This window comes from Meleagris gallopavo, chromosome 24, assembly GCF_905368555.1.
Source record: "Meleagris gallopavo chromosome 24, MGAL_WU_HG_1.1, whole genome shotgun sequence".
In the NCBI taxonomy this organism is placed as follows: Eukaryota; Metazoa; Chordata; class Aves; order Galliformes; family Phasianidae; genus Meleagris; species Meleagris gallopavo.
Window position 1 is genome coordinate 867,488 of NC_139427.1, and position 18,937 is coordinate 886,424.

Here is an 18,937-nt window from a genome sequence, read left to right on the forward strand (position 1 = left end):
CAGCTTCTACAAGTTTGGGGAAGGTATACTGGGATATTTTACAGATCCTTTTATTCTGAAGATTCACTTGTTCCTCAGACAAGGTTAATGCTGCAGCCGCTCCAGACCTTAATACAAAGAGCAATGCAATAATGCTGTCAAGGCAATCAAAGGGGTGATGGTTGTTCTGAGCCCCTCTGATCTGATACCAGACTGTCTGGATGAGGCCGTTTGCAATGTGTGGCAGAGCAAGGGAAGCAGAGAAGGCTGCTTTTTTGCATCACCCTGCATTCCTCTCTGTCCAGGGAACTCTCCATCCACCCACCCACCCCTGAAGTGCTGTTTTAGCAATGCCTGAAGTGTTCTTCGTGTAAAAGCTTCAGTACTTCAAGCCAAACATTCCTCGCGCCGTAACACCAATGTTAGTTAAAATTACTCTCTTTAGAAAGAGGGGAAAAAAATATCTCTTTCCTTGCTGGTAAAGTTTGCTTCCTTTCCTTTTTCCTTATGCTAGGCAATGGCTTTCCATAGCATCACACCAAATAAAGCAGCAGCTTGATGAGTGTCTCACTGATGACCAGAGAGGGACTGTGGAAAGTGGCTGGATCTGAGGCCAGAACAGCAAAGCGTTAGGAAGGCTGTGACATGAGTTTTCAAAAGAAGACCCACATTGTGGCTGCCAAGGCCTTTGGCTGGAGGTTCTCTAATGGAGAGTCTGCCAGCCTAAAAACTTCATTTTACTGAAGATTCCTGTTGTGAGAGTTAAGCTGGCTGAACTGAGCAGTATTTTCCAGCCCAGGTAAAGCAAATTCTTGGCAGCAAATGAAAAACAGAGCAAAAGATGAAAGACAGACAAGCAGCAACTAGAGTAGCTGGAGATAGTTGAATGCTTTGTTAAATACAATGATTTGCAAGTGTTAGGGGCACAGGGAACAGGAAGCTGCAGCTTCCACTGAAAGTAGGTTTTGTTGAGGAAAGGCTTTTATTAATCTTATTTTACCAAATATCTTTCTTTTTATCTTTCAGTGCTTATGTGCTGCTTAAGCAGGGATGTTAATGGCAGAGTCTGGACCCTGTTCTTCTCTGCCCCTAACAACAGCAAGATAGATAATTAAATTATCATCAGGTTTACAGCAGAGATTATCCCTCTTTACATAAATCCCACCTCAAACCCACAAGACTGATGTCATGTTGCAGGTGAAAGTTGGGGGCAATTTGGGTGACCAGGGTTCATAGGCATTCATAGGCCCTGAGAATGTTGTATTACTTTCACATTTCATAGGTGCCATTTATCTGACAGCTGGAGTAAATCTTTTCTCTAAAGTGAGCATTTCAGAACTTGAAGTTAGAAAGAACCCTGGGTCCTACAAACATTTCTAAAGCGCTGCATAACTGCATCCCTTGCTTTGTGCATAATTAGAGATGAAGAAATGTAATTCTAGTGCCCTCCTATGTTCCAAGTAAGAACTTCAATAGCTGAAGAATGTGCTGACCTTCACTGGATGAATGGAAACAGCAATGGAAAGCTTTTCCTAAGGTAACACTTAGAATCCAGGTGACTGCAATAGTTCTCATCTTGCTGGGTTCTGTGCATAGATAAAGAAAAAGGTGGCACTGGGATCAAGCAGCTTACACTGCAATTTAAGAGAAAGAAGAGAAGCAGTGGAGAAAATAATAAAAGTCTTGTTCAGCACAGTACTAAGTGCACAACCACACAGCAAAAAAACCCCTTCTACCACAATTCAAGCCCTCCACCTGATGAATGATCAGGTACAGATCAGAAACGAGCCCTTATTTTCCAATCACCAGCAGAAGTCATAAATAAAAAGCGACAGAGGAAGCCATGTATGCAATTAAACATGCAAATACATACACTACAATAGAAGTTTTTACCTATCTGCCTGTACGTGTTTCATCACGCAATACTGTTTTGTTTTATCTGAAGATCTCGCAGCCCGGATATATGTAGATGTAGCTGACTATTTCACCACATATTTTGTTACCCAAATAAGGCAAATGCTGTATAACAATACTAGCTTGCATTATCACATTGTCAGCTCATTCTGTTGTTCTGTTAAAGCAACAGTGATATTTCTAAGCAACTTTTCAACAAAACCACCAACACTGTTTTTTTCTGGATTGTTCTCTACCAACACAGCTGTGAGGAAGTGCAAGCATTCCTGACCTACAGTCAGGTTCACAGCTGCTAGTACCCATCTTCTGATTATCACATAGAACTAAGGTACAACAAACTCATGTAGAAATGCCCTCTCCGATTTAGGAGTAATGAAAAAGCAAACGACTGTTTATGAATTATTGCAAGATTTGCTCCTCTGCAAATACAGTTTGTTCTGTCTTCCTGCAGTGATGGAAGGAAACACTTCCTTCAGTGGAAAAAATACACAGCAGCTCTATGCACAGCCCATTGACCCAAGGTCTAATGTGAATGGGTGTTCCCTGTCTCTGTTTTATTTATATACAGTAGAAATCACTTCTTAAGGAGGGCATACAGTATTTCTTTTAAGAAGGCAGAGTAGCAAACTCCCTGGGAGATAAAAACTGTCATCTTGTGTGATATTTTGGGTTGACAAACAAGGAGAACAGTGGGTAAGCAATGTTTCTGAGAGAGCCAATAGAGAAGATGCTACGTAAAGTTATTGCTTTTGTCTAAAAATCCCAAAAGCAGTTATGGAGTTTCCTTTTCCAGAACTGATACATGTCTTGGGGACAGATTTGTAAAGGTGTTCGGATGCTTAATGACATGAAAGGTGTCTAGTAGGAATTTGGAAGCACCTCAAATGCTAAATCCTGTGGAGTAAGTTTGGAGTCTTGACTTCTCCTTAGCAGCAGCAGCCGGCACGACCAGCAGCCCCAGCATGGGACAAGTCTGAAGCTACCAAGTTATGCAGTTTCACTGGATTTCCTCCACGTCATCCCTGCATTTCTTCAGTCCTGGTGGTGCAGAGTTGTTGATTTTGGTAGCTATGCATTACTGAGCTGGAGTAACACAGCACTGTGTAGCGTAGTGCTTCATTAGATAGGCTTATCACTTTTTTCTCAGGAAGAATTCCAGATGAAAAGTGATCATCTCTGTTTCATGATTTGGTGTGAAAAATTCCAAAGCCATCTGAGTACTGAAACCTGACTCTTTTTCAATTAGACAGGAATGGGGACTATAACAACCCTTAGGCAGCTTTGGAAAAGTCTGCCTTATTGTATCCCTAGGTCAGCTGAACAGGTTCTGAGTAATCAGTTAGTTGGTGTTTCCATTTTAATAGCTTTGTATTTTTATGTCTGAGTTTATTACAGTTTCAAAGCAGTCTCCCTCCTCCTCCTCCATCTGTCTCTTATTAAGGATTGATAGAAGAATCTTCCCATCTACTCTGCATTTTCTCCAGATGGTAATCTCTTCCTTTGTTCAGACATGAATCCCACCCATGCAAATCAAAGGACCAATCATGCAATCAACTTCTACAATTGCTGCAAAACTCCAGTTTTGCAAAATATGCCAAGGAAAGTGCAAATGTAATAGGGTGTCTGTAACAATTAAGAGTATCTCCACTGCTGTATGATGCATGGAAACATTCACTTACCTGCACCAATACAAGCAGGCCAATACCTTACTCCTGTAGGTTCTGTTAAGTTGCAAATTCAATATTCCTGATGTAAAATGCAAGGAGATATGGCACCTCAAAGTGTGCAGCATGCAGAGATCTGGCTTTAAAACTGCTTTTAACTACCTTCATCATCTATAATTCACCTGAGCCCATTTACTGCTGCCACGTGCACTGCTCTTCTTCTTATAAATTCTGCTCTTCAGCTCATGAATGAGCTCCTGTTGGAAGCCACATTAGTAACTCATTCAGTGAACATCATCTTCGGTGGATGTAAATCAGCACAACTTCATTGAAATCAATTGCTTTGTTTGCCTTTCACATTTCATGCTCCAAATGTTGATCTCAACAATGACAAATAGGGTTGTGATATTCAAATGTTGGTCTCAGCAATGACAAATAGGGTTGTGACATTAATTTCAGTTGGAGATCACCTGACTGCTATGTTTCAACTTGGGATTACAAGATCTTTCCCAACAACTGGATATTAAATTGTTTTATCTTGCTTTTGAACTTCTTATAAAAAGATTAGCAGAAAGCATAGGTAAAGGTTATCTTGCTGTTCCCTTTCTCAAAAAGATTGCTGCATGTTGGATGAAAGGTTTTGCAAATCAGGGGCCTCAGGTAAAATCTCAATCAAAATTGCTAGACTTAAATTTGTGGCTATTTCTAGGGAAAAACAGAACGAGCAAGTTTGACAGAAATAGACTTCAAGCTTTTATTGCAAAATCTGTGAAGATAAAGATCTCTGTAACCTTGTTCTGTCAACAATAGATCTGAAGAGGTATGTGTTACCCAAACGAAGTCTGCCATAAAACTGTGAGCAATGTCAGCACATTTAAGGAAACAGCAGAACACGTTATCAGCTGATAGAAGCGAGCAGTCCTTTACCAACGGTGGTGTTTCTGTGCAGATTTGCATGAGCTGATGTTGTGCCAGAGGGGAAGATGCAGATCTTCAGTGCGTGACTGAAACGGGACAGAAACTTCCACAAGAAATGATCACTATGAACTCATGTGACTGGTTGGTATTTCATCAGAGATGGAGAGAGAAAGACATTTGTGTTCGTGTCCCAGTCTTGTCCCTAGTTACATTCTGGGTTACTTAGAACTCCCTCAGCTACTGATGGGAGCTTTACAAGTTAAGAATGACAGAAAGCAAGAAGCAAGCAACTCTTTCTTCAAAACTAAAGCCATTTCCATTCTTCACAGTAAATCAGCCTAAAGCCCAAGAAAATACAGAGTATGGGCTTAAAGAAACCATCTTCACTTGTTTTTTTTTTCTAAAGGGACACTCTAAATCATAGAGGAAGAACACTTTCAATGGCAGCACCATTTAGAACTAGATTCCATGGCTAATCGCTGTGAAGTGAAGAGCAAAATCTCATTTCTTTCAGTCCATTATTAGAGACTTGTTCAGAGCCTGCAACACAAACCTAAGGATTCCAGATTCCCATACTCTGCTTTGGCCATTTTATTTTACCCATTAGCTATTTTATGACAAGAAAAATTGAGGCTGGAGGAGGAACTCTATCAGTTGAAGAAAGATGAATTTCACAACTGGTAGAGTCATTTATACTCCTGTCTCACACTGGTACTGGTCTACCAAAAAGCCATGAACTGCTAACTCTTCCCTCATCTAGTTGCTGGTTTCTACATAGCTAATGCTCATAGGGTTATATTTTCTACTCCTTATTCATTATTGTATTATGACAGTTATTCACTTTCTACCATTGTTTCTATATGATATAGCAGCTTCATCAATGGTTTGGAACTGTGATAAGAAAGCACAGAGTCCTGCTAGATTTGAAACAGAAAAAAGCATCTCCAGGGCAATATTTGTTTTATGACATCATTTCACACTGTGAATATCTCTGGGCTCCTTTCTTCTATCTGACTGAATAATTGCTGTGGAGATAAATGTTTTGTAGAAATGTATAGCTGATAAAATACTTTAAATTCAAGGGGTTTGTTATGCTATATTGTTCCTATTTACTATGGAAAATTAAACCAGTTTTATCATCGGTGAGATGCAACAGAGCTCAGTTAATTTCAGGATGAGAGAACAAACATGCTGCTGCTGCTGGGCACTCTTCACCCACCCATAAGAGACACTTCATTGCAAAAGATGAGAGGATAAAAGATTACTGAATCTCTAATTACTCCATTTACAAAGCATGGAACAGCAAGGAACGCTGTGATGAAATTTGGTTTTAGCACTCTACATAGATAGAAAGAGATTTTGCAACACTTGAGTTGAAAGATGAAGTACAACGATGGATGTATTTGGGTCAAGCTGGCAGTCTGGTATCTCAGACATTCACTCTGCTTATTTACACCAGTAAGAAAAACTCAGCCTGCTTTCATTCTGTTCCTGCTTCTTTCCTACCATGTAGGCCAGAACTCTCAACTGGGGCCACTATGGCACAAGTGCAATAGAACAAGTGCAATAGAGCTACCAAGAGGCTTGCAAACTCTCATTTTGTATTTTACTTTTGTTCCAGTGATGCCAGTCCTCCCTCCTCTTTGAGATCATGTGAAAGATTAAAAGGAGGAAGTGCTGGCAGGCATTTTCATTAAGAATCACTGGCTAATTCCAAAGTGGCTATTAGTAGAAGCCCTCTTGCAATGCCTGTGGTATCTATCCATCACAGATGAATCATGGATATCGACTATTTTATATTTTAATGCAACTCTTACATCTTTAATGTCTGAAGAGCTTGTTCCCGAAAGTGTCCTCAGCAGGGAGCTGTGTGGTCAGATTTAATCAAAATGGGCTGGAAATGAGCTTCCAATAATTCTTCGGATTCGTGAGCAAATGTCATACTTCTCTTCAGCAGACTGCAATCAATAATTCCTTGCATAAAAGCAATACTCCTCCTTCCTCTGCTCCTGGGAAGTCTCTATGTTGTGTGTTATCACAAGTCCAAACCTCTGATTTTGGCACTTAAGGTACCAGAAAGCTAGAAACACCTCCCTGAGTTGGATGCCTTGTTACATACAAGAGTAGAACGTTGTTCTCCCAAGGAGTTCAGACATTTTGTAAAAAAGAATAAATATTTTTACTGTAGAGCAGAGGTCACCTCCTGACACAACCAGCACAGAGATTTGGCTGGTGAATGGAAGATGTAGACTGAGATGCACAAAGTACAGCAAGAGCAGAAGAATCTGACTGATCCCACATGAGTTTGGTGCTCACCTGTCTCTGCTGTCACATGTGATTATTTCTCAAACAATAAACTTATGCTAATTAAAAAAAAATGACATCTAGATCTCAGAACAGGTGAACTCAAGCTAAAATTAAGTGCTGTAGTTTCAAGACCCGGACACAAACAGTAAAGGCAACCAAGGTATCACCCAATCTAATAACCAAATACAGATGTTGTGGCTCAGACTAATCTCCACTTAGCATGAATTTAAGTTAAAATGAGGTGGATATGGTTTATTTTGTTATTAAAAAAAAAAAAAAGGTTATATGAAGTCTTCATAAGTATTAATCTACAACTGAAGGGTTCTGGATATAGCATATTCCTAGCATCATCCAAAGGTAAACTCCTTATATTTACTAAGGGGATTTGATTAACTTACATAAGGAGTTCTGAAATCTTTAGAGGAAATACTCTGAATAAGCACTAAGTTTTACATGATGCACACTCACTAATAAAAAATGAAGACTATATTTCTTATGAGTCAGTTTCATTTGCATAGGAATAAACGAATAAATGCTTGAATGACATATTCATTGTCCTAAGAATTTCTCCATGCATCTAATCCTGGTTCTTTTTACAAGTTTTATCTTTTTCTTCAACTTTGCTCCTTTTCTGCATTGGAAAGGAGGAAAGATGTATTCAGAATATGGACAAACAAAACAGAGACAATACCAATGCATAACCACTTTTTCTGGGACACTGCCTGATGCATGCAGCACTGCTGTTAACAAATTCCCCCTGGAGCTTTACACATCCTCTATACAAGTCAACGCTCTCCGTTTTGAAACAGGCTTTCATTCTTAAAGGAAACTTCTTGCAAAGTCTCCCTCAGTTTTTACTTTCCAGAGGTAGAATCTCTCTCTTCCTGGGAGCCCCTCCATTCTAGAAATAACTTCAAAAGACATTGAAAGTTTTGTTATTGCATTCAAAGAGATGCACATTCATCTCTCACGTACGCAGAACGGCAGGTGCTGGCTCTATGCAGTGCATCAGCTGCACGATATCCTGAACGTGAACGTCTTTTTTTCCTGTAACAAAATGAGCCAGAGAAGAGAAAAAGAGGAAGCAAAGTAAGCTTGGTTCTCACTGCTCACGGAGATGGGGTCGAAGAGCTGAAATAATAAGCACCTTTTAGCAGAAGAGTGCACAGGTTTGAAGATCTCCAGCACCAGCCATTAAGCTCTCAGCTTACATTGCTCTTCTCTCAGCTGTGACAATACTGCCTTCTTCCTCTGCCTTTCATGAAAGGAGCACAGAGCCTGAATACAGTTCTGCCAGTAACATTCACAGACACCTTCTGTTGTCTCAGTGCTCGATAGCACGAGGTTAATTCTAACACAGGGTCCAATAGATTGTTTCATCCCTTCAGAGGAGCAAAACTGTTACAGCTGTTGGGAGGGAAAAGAATCTCAGCTTAGAACCGAGGGCAGCAGAGATCATAAATCCCCGAGAGCGAGGATTAATGACAGATGTATCAAAGATGAAGAAAAAACTCACTAAGTGCCAAAAATCAAAGGAAAGCACTGGGATAGAGGGAGGGGGGGCTTTAGAAATCGTTTCTTTTAAAAGGTCTGAGCATACGGCCCTCATAGGGGTTGATATGCGGCACAAAAAGAGATCTACAAATGTTTAATCTCAAGTCCTCAAGGTTACCGCAGTCCCACTTGCGAGTAGACGCTGTTACACACTTGAAACGCTAGATGCCACCAAGAGATCAACGTGGAACACGGTTTGCTCTGCAGAGCTCTCAGCCCTCAGACCCCCTTCTGACAAAGCTGCAGCACAGCTGGGGGCAATGGCCTGCTCCTTTGCGGGAGAAAAAGAAAAGCAGTTGAAAACTGCTCCACAAACGCATTGTGCACAACTGATGAATCAGCATGCAGGATTTCAGTTTCTGCAGTGTTGTTTCCTACCAAATTACTTGCCTAACTCAAGTATTTCTGCAGCAGATATTTCTATCTTCTGCATGAAAACCTACCTCCTCCAGCACACAGAAATGACACGAGATATAACTGAATGACAGTTCTACTCTCAGTATTTACTATGTGAAAACAAAAGGGGCATTTGTAGAATCAAGATCCTTAAGGATTTCTTATAGACAAGCACATCAACTTCAACCATCTTTGCTTTTCAAAGCCTGAACAGGCAGTTCAAAACTCAGACAGCGATTACGTGATTCCTACAAAGCACACTGAAGATAAACCTCAGAGCAATGCAACAAATACCTGCTCTGTAAACTACGCCACCCTCCCTGTATTCCGAGCACTCTGCATGCCTATTTTTCAGTACAACTTCACGTTCCGAGTCACCGGGGAAGCAGCGCCGTCGGTGAGGTGTGACAGTGCCAACCGGCTGAGCGGTGCCTCAGTGCAGCTCTGTGGGTCCCACAGCAAACGGGAACCACTGCCTTGCACGGGATGTTTTGTGCACTGCGGAAGACAGCAGCTCTGCCACTTTGCTATGCACAGCAGTGGGCAGCAGCTGACAAGGAGTCGCTTGTTCCAGTAGGAAACGCTCGTGCTGTGCTCAGACCCGTGCCCCCAACACGCACCACGCTGCCACTGCCAGCACTGCCTGTAACCCCCCTCCGTAGCTGGGTGAGCACCTCGTTTGCATTTCTCTCTGCAGGCGATTTAAGACAGACTGTCCCTGCAGCAGCATAATGCAGCTGACGCCCAAGGAGAACACGGTGACAAGGCACTATTTCTGCTGCTCTGTGCCTGGGCTGACGTCAGATCACTGTTGCCAGGCATTCGGGGTACGTGCGCTGCCTGTGGCAAAGCAAAAGCAACCAACCAAGCAAAAGAAAATAAAATTACTTGCTGGCAAATGGTAACTCTCTGTGGTAGGTAAGAAAAAGCCCCATCTTCCTATTATTCTGGATTTTAATTAGTGAGTTCAGTGTAGAAATCATATAGGAACAGATTGCCAGCACCCTGCCCAAACAGTCCTCTCTAACACAGTGGTCTAAAAACACTGATTTGTTCATCAAAACTGCACGGTAAGAAAGGGAGGAAGACTTAATTGTATTATTTCTTTACTAACATTAAAGATTAATCTTAGCAAGACAACGCCTGATCCAATGCCAACTCTCACGCTGAAGGATTAAACACTGCAGGACTCCAAAAATCAGACCTATATTCTTTTATAAGTGTATGCAGTAGCACAAGTACAGAGATCACAGACGATGGCCTTTAGCCCAGGCCGCAGTATAACAAATAATAAAAAAAAAAAAAACTGCACAAAAGATGGAGTCTTTTGTCCTTAAGAGCATTTTGTGCGAGTGTGCTTACGTGCGATCTATAATTACTTGTCTGAAGTCTGCAGGAGAAAACAAATGAGAGCGCTGGATCTCAGCTGCTGTCAGTCAGTCCCACTCTGCTGCCTTCAGTGACATGCTGACACCTCTCAGGGCTTTGAACGTTTCTCCATATTAAGACATAAATCCACAATTAAGCAGCCAGCTCCAGCTCTATTCAGTTTGGTGATTCAGCTCTTTGGTTTCAGTGAGCACCAGATGGGACGGCTGATTCATAGGTAGCAGTTCAATATATTGTTTGAGGGAAGGAAAGCAGAAGCAGATTTGATTTGCAATTTGACGAAGCCATCCCTGGCCCCACAAACCTGGCAGTGTTTGTTTCAGCACTGCAGGGAACAGGCAGATCTCCTGGTGAGGCACACCATTGTTTTCCCTGGGCTCTCTGCATTCCTTCTTCTAAGAAGGAAAATTCACAGTGCTTTACCTTCTGCTTGGCTACTTCCAGTTTTTGCCTACCTAGGAAAAATTCAGTTAGGTTCCACTGCAAACCATAAAATACACTGTAGGGAACAATTTCTCAATTAGCTACAGCCCCCATTCTGAGTGGGATCTGCTCTCATGCTCACATTTCGGTCAGTAGGCTTATCTTCCTAAACACGTGTTCCAATCTTATTAACAGCACTGTTTAATAGCACAGTGCAAGTAGCCAGTAAATCTCTACTGACAGGAAGAGAACAGCGTTTCTATTACTTGATCTCAGATGTGATACAGATTACTTGATACAGACGTTATTCCCTTCTTGTAACTCAGAGGAAGGAATGCAGGACAAACGTGGATCACCTTGAGTGTATTAAAAAAAAAAAAAAAAAAAAAAAAGCCAGCACAGTGAGTCCTGGCAGAGTCCACTTGAGAATCAAATAGAGTATATACCTAGAAATGTTCCAGATTTCTATTTACGTCAGTTTTGGCAAGTTTCCTTCTCTGAAATTACATAAGATTAATGCATTCATATGATGTATTGTCTCATCATTCAAGGCTGCCACAATCTTATATTAGTATCATCTTTTCTTTTCTCCATCTATCACCACAGGACCAGTGTTTTAGAGGCCAACAGATAAGGTCCCTTCTAGCTCATCAGTTTTGCACATTTGCTTTCAGACTCCATTTCTGGTTTGTGAGGAATTGGTCATAAACAAAGCACCTGCTACTACCTTCTGGTCTTAGCTGTGCTGTAGGATCAGTACCCAGTGTATTAACTACTGAGCCATTATTTCTGTCAGTCAACAGTTCTAAGCTGAGAACATTCCTAAATCTGTTCCTGATAGTTACAGTGAGTGTTGAGGCTTTGGAAGAATCCATGCTGTTATGCCAACTTCAAGCCTTCATCTTTCTGTTTCAGAGACGACGTTTTAGCTCTGGTCCCACCTGCTGCGGAGCTGCATTCCCCGGAAAGGATCATCTGGAAGCTGCCTGTTTCGATCAGGCAGGGCTGCTGCCTTCCTGCGGATTGACGCTTGGTGGCACCACAGCTCAGATAAGAGAAAGCAAAGTTAGAGATGAATCAGCAGCATTTCACTGCTCGTATGGCTGATGCACTGTGTCATCTAAAAGGGTTTGCGCTGTTCCAGAGGTAACATTGCTCAATGAGCTTTGAAGTCTGGCTCTGCACTTCCTCTGAAAATATATGTGCTCCTTAACTCTAAGTGAAATCCTGCAATCTCCTCTGAAGTCTCTGCAGGACTTCAAATAGAGAACTCTCACGACATTGGAGGAGATTAAACAAGTGCTGTCTCATTTTCAGTGCCAGAAGTACTGTGAATGCTTCACAGATGAGCAGAAATTATGCCTGCTGCTTTATAATTACAGAGGCTGATCTTGCAAACTGTCCTTAATATTAACAAGAAGCCTGATTAGTTTTTAGTGGACTCCACATATTCTGCAGGAGCCCATGCATACAAATGTGTTAGCAGCATGAGTCTGTAAGAATACACAAGTTGCTATTAAAATGATAGCCTCAATTATTTAAGATTTGGTTAAATATCACCTTTTGATTTCAGTGAACAAAATAGTTGACACTGCTTCGACTTGGTAGAAGAAAGACCAAGTCATGGATGCACATTATGATCAGAAGTTCAATTAAAAGGATTAGATGTGAGTGTGAAACCACAAGTACATTTAGTGACATTGGAGCTCTTCTTATAGCAACACCATATGTCAGAGAAGTAATAAATTACAAGGTAGTTTAAAAAAAGTCTTCTTTAAACACAAAAATAGCTGTGAACACTAAGTTGGTAATAGACAAATTCACAGGTTTTAAATATGATAATTCTGTCCTAGATGGATGTTTATATATAATGGGAGCAAGCACTCAGGAGACTACAGAAAGCTTTATCCAATGTGCAATGATTTTGTATGTGGCTCTGGACCTGCCCAGTACAGTCAGCACTGCAGTCCTGAAGGCAGAGGATACAATTTCAAAATCTCTTCTTTTAATCCTCTAACACCTGCTTCTCAACACTTTAAGAAACCTTTTATGACTGCAGGTAAAATGAGCTTGAGGGACTGTTAAAAATCTCAGGGATATTCAATAGCCTTGATAATCTCCTTTATATAAGAGCCAAGTCGATCCAGTAACATTCAGCAACTGCTGCAAAATACATTTGATGACTACGTTTAGTTGCTAACAGGGTAAGATAGTACAGTGTGCCCAAATCCCTGCCTAGCCCCTTTTTATATGCAACAGAGCCTTAAACTCACTGAAAGCTCAGAATCACTGACAAAAGTTTTCGGTTTAAGCAATGGGTGACAGAGCTGGGGATGTGTGCTACACCACGGTTCCCACCCTTCATGGGCTACTGCTCAGCTTCAGATCAACGGCCATGCTTGTTCTATCTCCAATTATCATAAAATAAGGAGAGTTAACAAAGACAGACGGAGCCCAAATTGAACCTCACTGCAGCAGAGACTGCAGCAAGTGGATTAGACACACCCTATTAAAGATGCAGTACATCATTTCTGCCCTTCAAGCTTGCTTTATCCCCTTTGCTGCAATGCTGTCGGCAAACACAAAGCTTAACCCTTCTCTGGGCAAAGAAAAGCAGGCATTAAACTTTGTGGTGTTTGAGCTAAAAGCACCAGAACATGAAGGATCTAGATTCACTTACCTCAGAACCTCAATGTTTGTATATAAAAGCGTCTGTAAAGAATATTTTGGTTTGTTACTTTTCACATAGCAAATGTTTGCTGCAGAGGAACAGGATTTGCAAATGCCTGCCTGAGAATCCGAATTGCTGGATGTTCACTGCAAAGATTCCCTACAAGGCTTGCATGACAGTGCAGTTTTCCCCAATCCATCTGATTTGTATGGCAAACTTAGGCGCGGGTTCCACCCAAATTCTTTGGTTAAACTTTGTTGAAATTTATATTTTCAAATCACTGAAAAAAATAAAATGCATTTTTGGTGGAAGATTGGCTATTCGTAAATTCAGGTCAACCCTCAGTAAACAGTTCAGCTGGGGAATGAAGGAAAAGTAGAACTTTACTGAAGCTGGAGCAGAGAAATATTTTCTATAGAAACTCCTTAAAATCTTCATTTCACAGCTGACCTGAATTTCTTCCAACATCAAAATTTTGCCTGCCAAACAAATCCATCTATTACACTCACATCTTTGTCTCTTCTTCCTTGATGCTGACTAAAATTCCTATGCAAGGATTTAAGAAATGCAGAGAAAATATTTTGTAGTTCACCAATTCTAGGTTGTCTGTCACTGGCCTTCAAGGGAGCTGCTGTAGGCAATAAATTGGAGCAGTCCCAGAGGTTAGACCTATTTGAATTTGGGAAGAGCCAAGCCAGCATTATCCTCTATCCTGTGAAGGGCAGCCCAGATTCTGAGCCTGAGAGCACACAGTGAGAAACCTATGGGGCTTTGTTAGTGACAAAGCAGTATGGACAAGAGGGTTGTGCTGCACCAACACGTGCCTTGCTGTCCTGTTTCAGAGCCTACATTTCTTCCTTCCTCCCACCCCTTACCTAACTGCATTAACAGTCCAATCACCTGAGGCTGCTGGGGGAAAAACAAAATGAAGTGTAGCACCATGCAGAGGAAAGCAGCGATGCTCCTTTTAGAGAACATCCAGCTAGAGGAACAAAGAAGAAATGTCACGTGCAAACAAGAATGGCAATGAGGCATTATGTGTAAGCCACACATACCTAACAAAAGCGTTCTTTTGTATTCACATCAATGCCTCAAGCTCCCAGTAATGGAAATGAAAAGCTGTCAATAGCTTCTCAGTGCTCTCGCTTGTCTGGAAGAGCTCCACAGGTGGTATCTACTGTCTCACTGCTGACAGCTGAAGCACCAAATCTCTCGTTTCAAACAGAATAGAAATAAAGTACAATGCTCTCTGTTCAGTGGGTGGGTCTGATTCTCCTTTCACACTCAGGTAATTTAGTAATGATTCAACCAAGCCAATGGAATCAGTGTGGTTATACAGACGTAGAAGAGGGAGAGAGATTCAAAGCAGTTAGTGTCAGGTGAGGCTGCTGTACAGTTTTTATACCGATATTTAGAGATGCCTTTCGCAATAACTGGCAATGACAGCAAGCCTTTGTCTACTAACAGAGATAATTGGTTGGAGGACTTTATGCTGTAGACTGGAATAACAAGCAAAATAACAGAAAGTTCCATGTAGAACAGGGGAGGACATGAGCACTTGATATTTTCTTAAAGGTTCTCTGTTAGTAGGCAGGGCTGGAGAAAGCTACATGGACTAGAAATTAGTTTCTTCATTCTGTTGACACTATAAAAAAATAGCGTCCTTAATTTCTGCTGGCTAAAGATGCTCTCTATTTTGTTCAATTTCAGTTGTTGACTGGATACCTGAAAAGTTGGCTTCTGTTCCCCAGTAATTGACTTCTCATCCAGTATGAGAACATTTGGGGGCTAACCACTAGAAATTCTGGTCATTTTGCCTTTAACATGAATGAGTTCTACCTGAATAGATCTAAGGCTTGAATGTAAGAGACCTAGAGATCAACGTTCCTGGTTTGTTTAATGAGCTTTGGAAGTGCAACAGGTGATTAGGAAGGAACTACTGGTCACCTGAGTTGAAAGCAACTTCTGCATGCTTTGATCTGGTGAATTTCAGAATTCAACCCCAACACCAGGATATGTTTTGCAAGCTGCAGCTTCTGTTTGGCTCTCAACCCAGTTTTTCACCACCAATTCTTATCTTAAGCTTAAATAAGAGAATTTATGACTACATGCCTTTGAATTCTCTTGGATGTGATTAGCTGTCATGTCAGAGATGATGCATAGTTATTCTTTCAAGACCAGGGAAGCTCTGGTACTAATTCATTCAAGGTACTGTAAATTATGCCAGCAAGAAGCACAGAGGCACTGGCATTAAAGAAATAAAGTCCAGATATCCCTGATGCTACTCACCATGCATTGTCTGCCCATTCCTGAATGTATCCTTGATGCTTTCCAATGCTGAACTGAAGCCTCAGACATGCAAGCTCTAAAGCACCTCAGCGTTTTCCATTTTTATCCTAGTTCTAAAAATAAATTAAAAAAATCCCAAATTACTTGACATAACATACATCAAATTTAAATGAGAACAGTTCAGGATGAGATCTGATAGTACACTGAACTGAGAGCTACAGAAAAGAGTATGTACCATATAAGATAAGTATCATGATACAGAATGGGGTAGAGAAAGTGAATCTGCTTATAACAAAGAAAGTCATTCTATTTTCTGTTGTTGTTCTTTGGTAAAGGAATAAAAGACATCTGAAGGCAAAGAACTCAGCTTGGAAGAGACCTTATTACCCGATCATAAATAGGAATAACGTGCAGCAACTTTGGACTTTTTACCCTCAAAATAAACACTCAAAACTGGAAGATTTGTAACCTGGTTGTGAAGGGTATCTAAACCAAACCTGAAGTATCTAAAGCTAGCACCACTGCAGACGTGTGTAGGGGGAGAGAGAAAAGGAGAACAGGGAGGAGAGCAGTTATTTTTCAAAAGAATAGAGTTGCTTGGTTTATTGACATGCTTGATATATAAGGTCAATTTGTTGGCTGTTATCTGTAAACACACAACAGAGTCATGTTTTGCTGTTACTGCTGATTGCTAGGCAACTCAAAGTGACATTTCTGCAGACATCCCACAGCTGGACTCAACTAAAGTGACAAAAAAATAAGGCCAAATCCCTCTTGAACCTATTCATACAAAACACTCTGACTAAAATAGAAGCCAGCAAGATTTAGTCCGTAGTGACAGTGATGCAACAGAATGCACAGCAATGACAGCAGAGCAGCAAGTGAGGATTTGCTCAAACACAACAGCTGTAGGCACAAAACTAAAGGAAAGAAGGTGCTTACCTTCAGAAGGCCTCACGTGTGCAGAGACCTCCAGCAAGATCCCCTTATCTCCACTGCCAACCCTTAAATGAGGGCTGGATCCCTGCTCCAGCCCTTCAGGTCATTCAGGTACATTGCACTGCATGCACCTGAGCTCCCCTGGGTTGATCCTGCCTTCCCACCAGGTGCTCCATCACTGGTGCAAGCTGTGACTTAGCATTTCTGCTACAGTGACTAAAAAGTGAAATCCTCTAGGACGGTTCTTGCTTATTCTGAAAACATTACTCACAGTGGCCCTGTGGTCTATGAACAGATATCCCTACCATTTAAAAGTAATGAAAAACATCCGGACTGAAAAATGATGTCTGCTGGAACACAGTGATTCAAAGCAAGTGAAGCTGAGAATATGTTAGCAGCCTGATAAGACAGGCCTGTTCCACTCAACAGCTTTTTCTTTCATGTTTGTTAACCTCCTTGATTCTAAAATAAAAATTCATCACAGCTTCAGTCATCACAGAGTCATCTCCACACAACCATTTCTGCCACTGTTTTGCATTTCAAAAGAACACATTTGTTGCACATGTGAAAGAGTAGAATACAGAAAGTATTAAGTGTAAGAAAGTGTAAGGACACAGGTGTGAAGAAATAAGCATTGCTGAGTGCTGAAACAGTATTGAATAGACAGATATTTAGGATAGAAGGTTAGTTTAATATGCCTGGTCCTCAGGCACTGCTGTTACTGACTTAAAAGCGTTGGTGTAGCAGCTCAAAGTTCCCCAAACATTTATGACCCTTCCATAGTGCAATAGAGTGGTGCACAGAGACATTTTCAGTTCCACAGCAAGTTCTGTGCCGAACTTATGAGCATAAATATTCTTGATTGGGCAGAACTGTTGAAAAAGCCCCCAGTAACTCTAATGGATTGAGGCAGGTTTGTGTAAGGACCTAATCAAAAGTCTATAGAAATCAATAAAAAGAGTCCCACTTTCTTTAGCTAATTTAGGCTCATACAATATGTTAGGACAGGCTGCTGATAAAGATGGAGTTAAACAATTATGGGCAAGATGAGATCCAGCACTAGAACCTGCTTTCTTATATGGATCATGCATTATGTTGTGGGGTTGTATGGCAGCATAGTAGCATCAGTTAATGGATAACTCATAGTAACAAGTCCAGATTGGCCTTCCTTACTGCTCTGTGCCATTTGGGGCAAAACTTCTATCATTATTTGCTCACCTTATCAATGTAAAACAATCTCAATGGAAATCTTGTGCACTTCCTCCTACAAGACTTTCATAAAGCTTTATTCTGCACACCTAGGAAAAGGGAAAATCATAATTACGGCATGCTAGGAGATGCACCAAACTGTTCCCCTCCATCAAAACTGCAATGGGTGCAACACTGCTTGCAGCTAGTCCCTTCAGGAGAGGAATTAGGCAAAATAATGAGTTAATCATTCATGCTGGTGTATACAGTAACACTTTGTCCAATGATATCAGCCCACAAACGTGAGCTACAGTGTGCTCACCTTGAATGTGATGTGAAATTCTATTCGCCTGAGACAAAGAACAGAACAGTAAGAAAAGCTGTGGTTGTGGCAGCCACATCACATAGGAAGGTGTTGACACAACTGCTTTCTAGTGAAAGATGGAGCAGGAAGGCCACTTTTAAAGCCAGAGAGCATAGATGCAGGGAGATGGTTTTATTTTTAAATCACGTTTGCATGCAAAAATCACAGCTTGCAGCCACATCTGCTGAGCCCACGTTAGCCATTGCTCCTGTAACATGATCTGCAGGCTTGTAAAAACCACCCATTGATCAGCTGCAGGACAGCAGGGTGATTTTGTTTATTTATTTACGCCTGGAGCATCACACTCAATCAATAAACACTGGCAAAAATCAGGGGGAAAAAAGCAGCAGTAATCTAATAGCAAAGGCAACTTCTGTGCATGATACCATTAATCAAATCAGCTTTCACAACTACCTAGGATGAAATTTAACCTTAAATGTGACTCCAAGTCACTTAGTAAGACTCTGCAAGTAATTATGTTCTAGATAGCTTCCTTCTTGACATTATGGGTTATTTCTACTGTGGAGGTACACTGAAATCTTGTCCTGAGCCAGCAAACCATGAGAAGAGATACCTAATGCCTCATGAAGTGAAAGCAAAATAATGTAATCAGAGCAGTCTAAACAGACCTGAAATTCCCCTAAAAAGCTTTTGAAAGAAACAGTATAACCAAAGAGCTAGAATAAGGGTCTGATTGGGTTTTATTCCTAGTTTTTGGAAATTAGGGGCTAATTAGAGCAGCCTCAGGACACTCTGATTATGGTTTTACTTTCTGGGCAGGAAGGTAGACCAGTAATTAGGCCACTACATGGGAGAAGAGTACTGCAAGTCAGGACATCTGAGGGATATTTCATAAGGTGTACCTGTAGAGCAGTCATTTTAGAGCAGAGGATAAAAATTCTCTAACACCAGCCCACCTTTATCTATAAAGTACTAACATGA

General features: G+C 41.1%; 1 protein-coding gene across 1 annotated transcript in view; it reads right to left on the bottom strand.

The window, feature by feature from the left end:
* Positions 1–15,526, bottom strand: part of DOCK5 (dedicator of cytokinesis 5) — an 89,756-nt gene extending 74,230 nt beyond the window's left edge. Inside the window, exon 1 of the mRNA XM_085208461.1 lies at positions 15,505–15,526. Coding sequence (XP_085064587.1) covers positions 15,505–15,511 — 7 coding nt within the window. The 5' untranslated portion in view covers positions 15,512–15,526. The remainder of the gene's footprint in view (positions 1–15,504) is intronic.
* Positions 15,527–18,937: the final 3,411 nt, after the last annotated feature.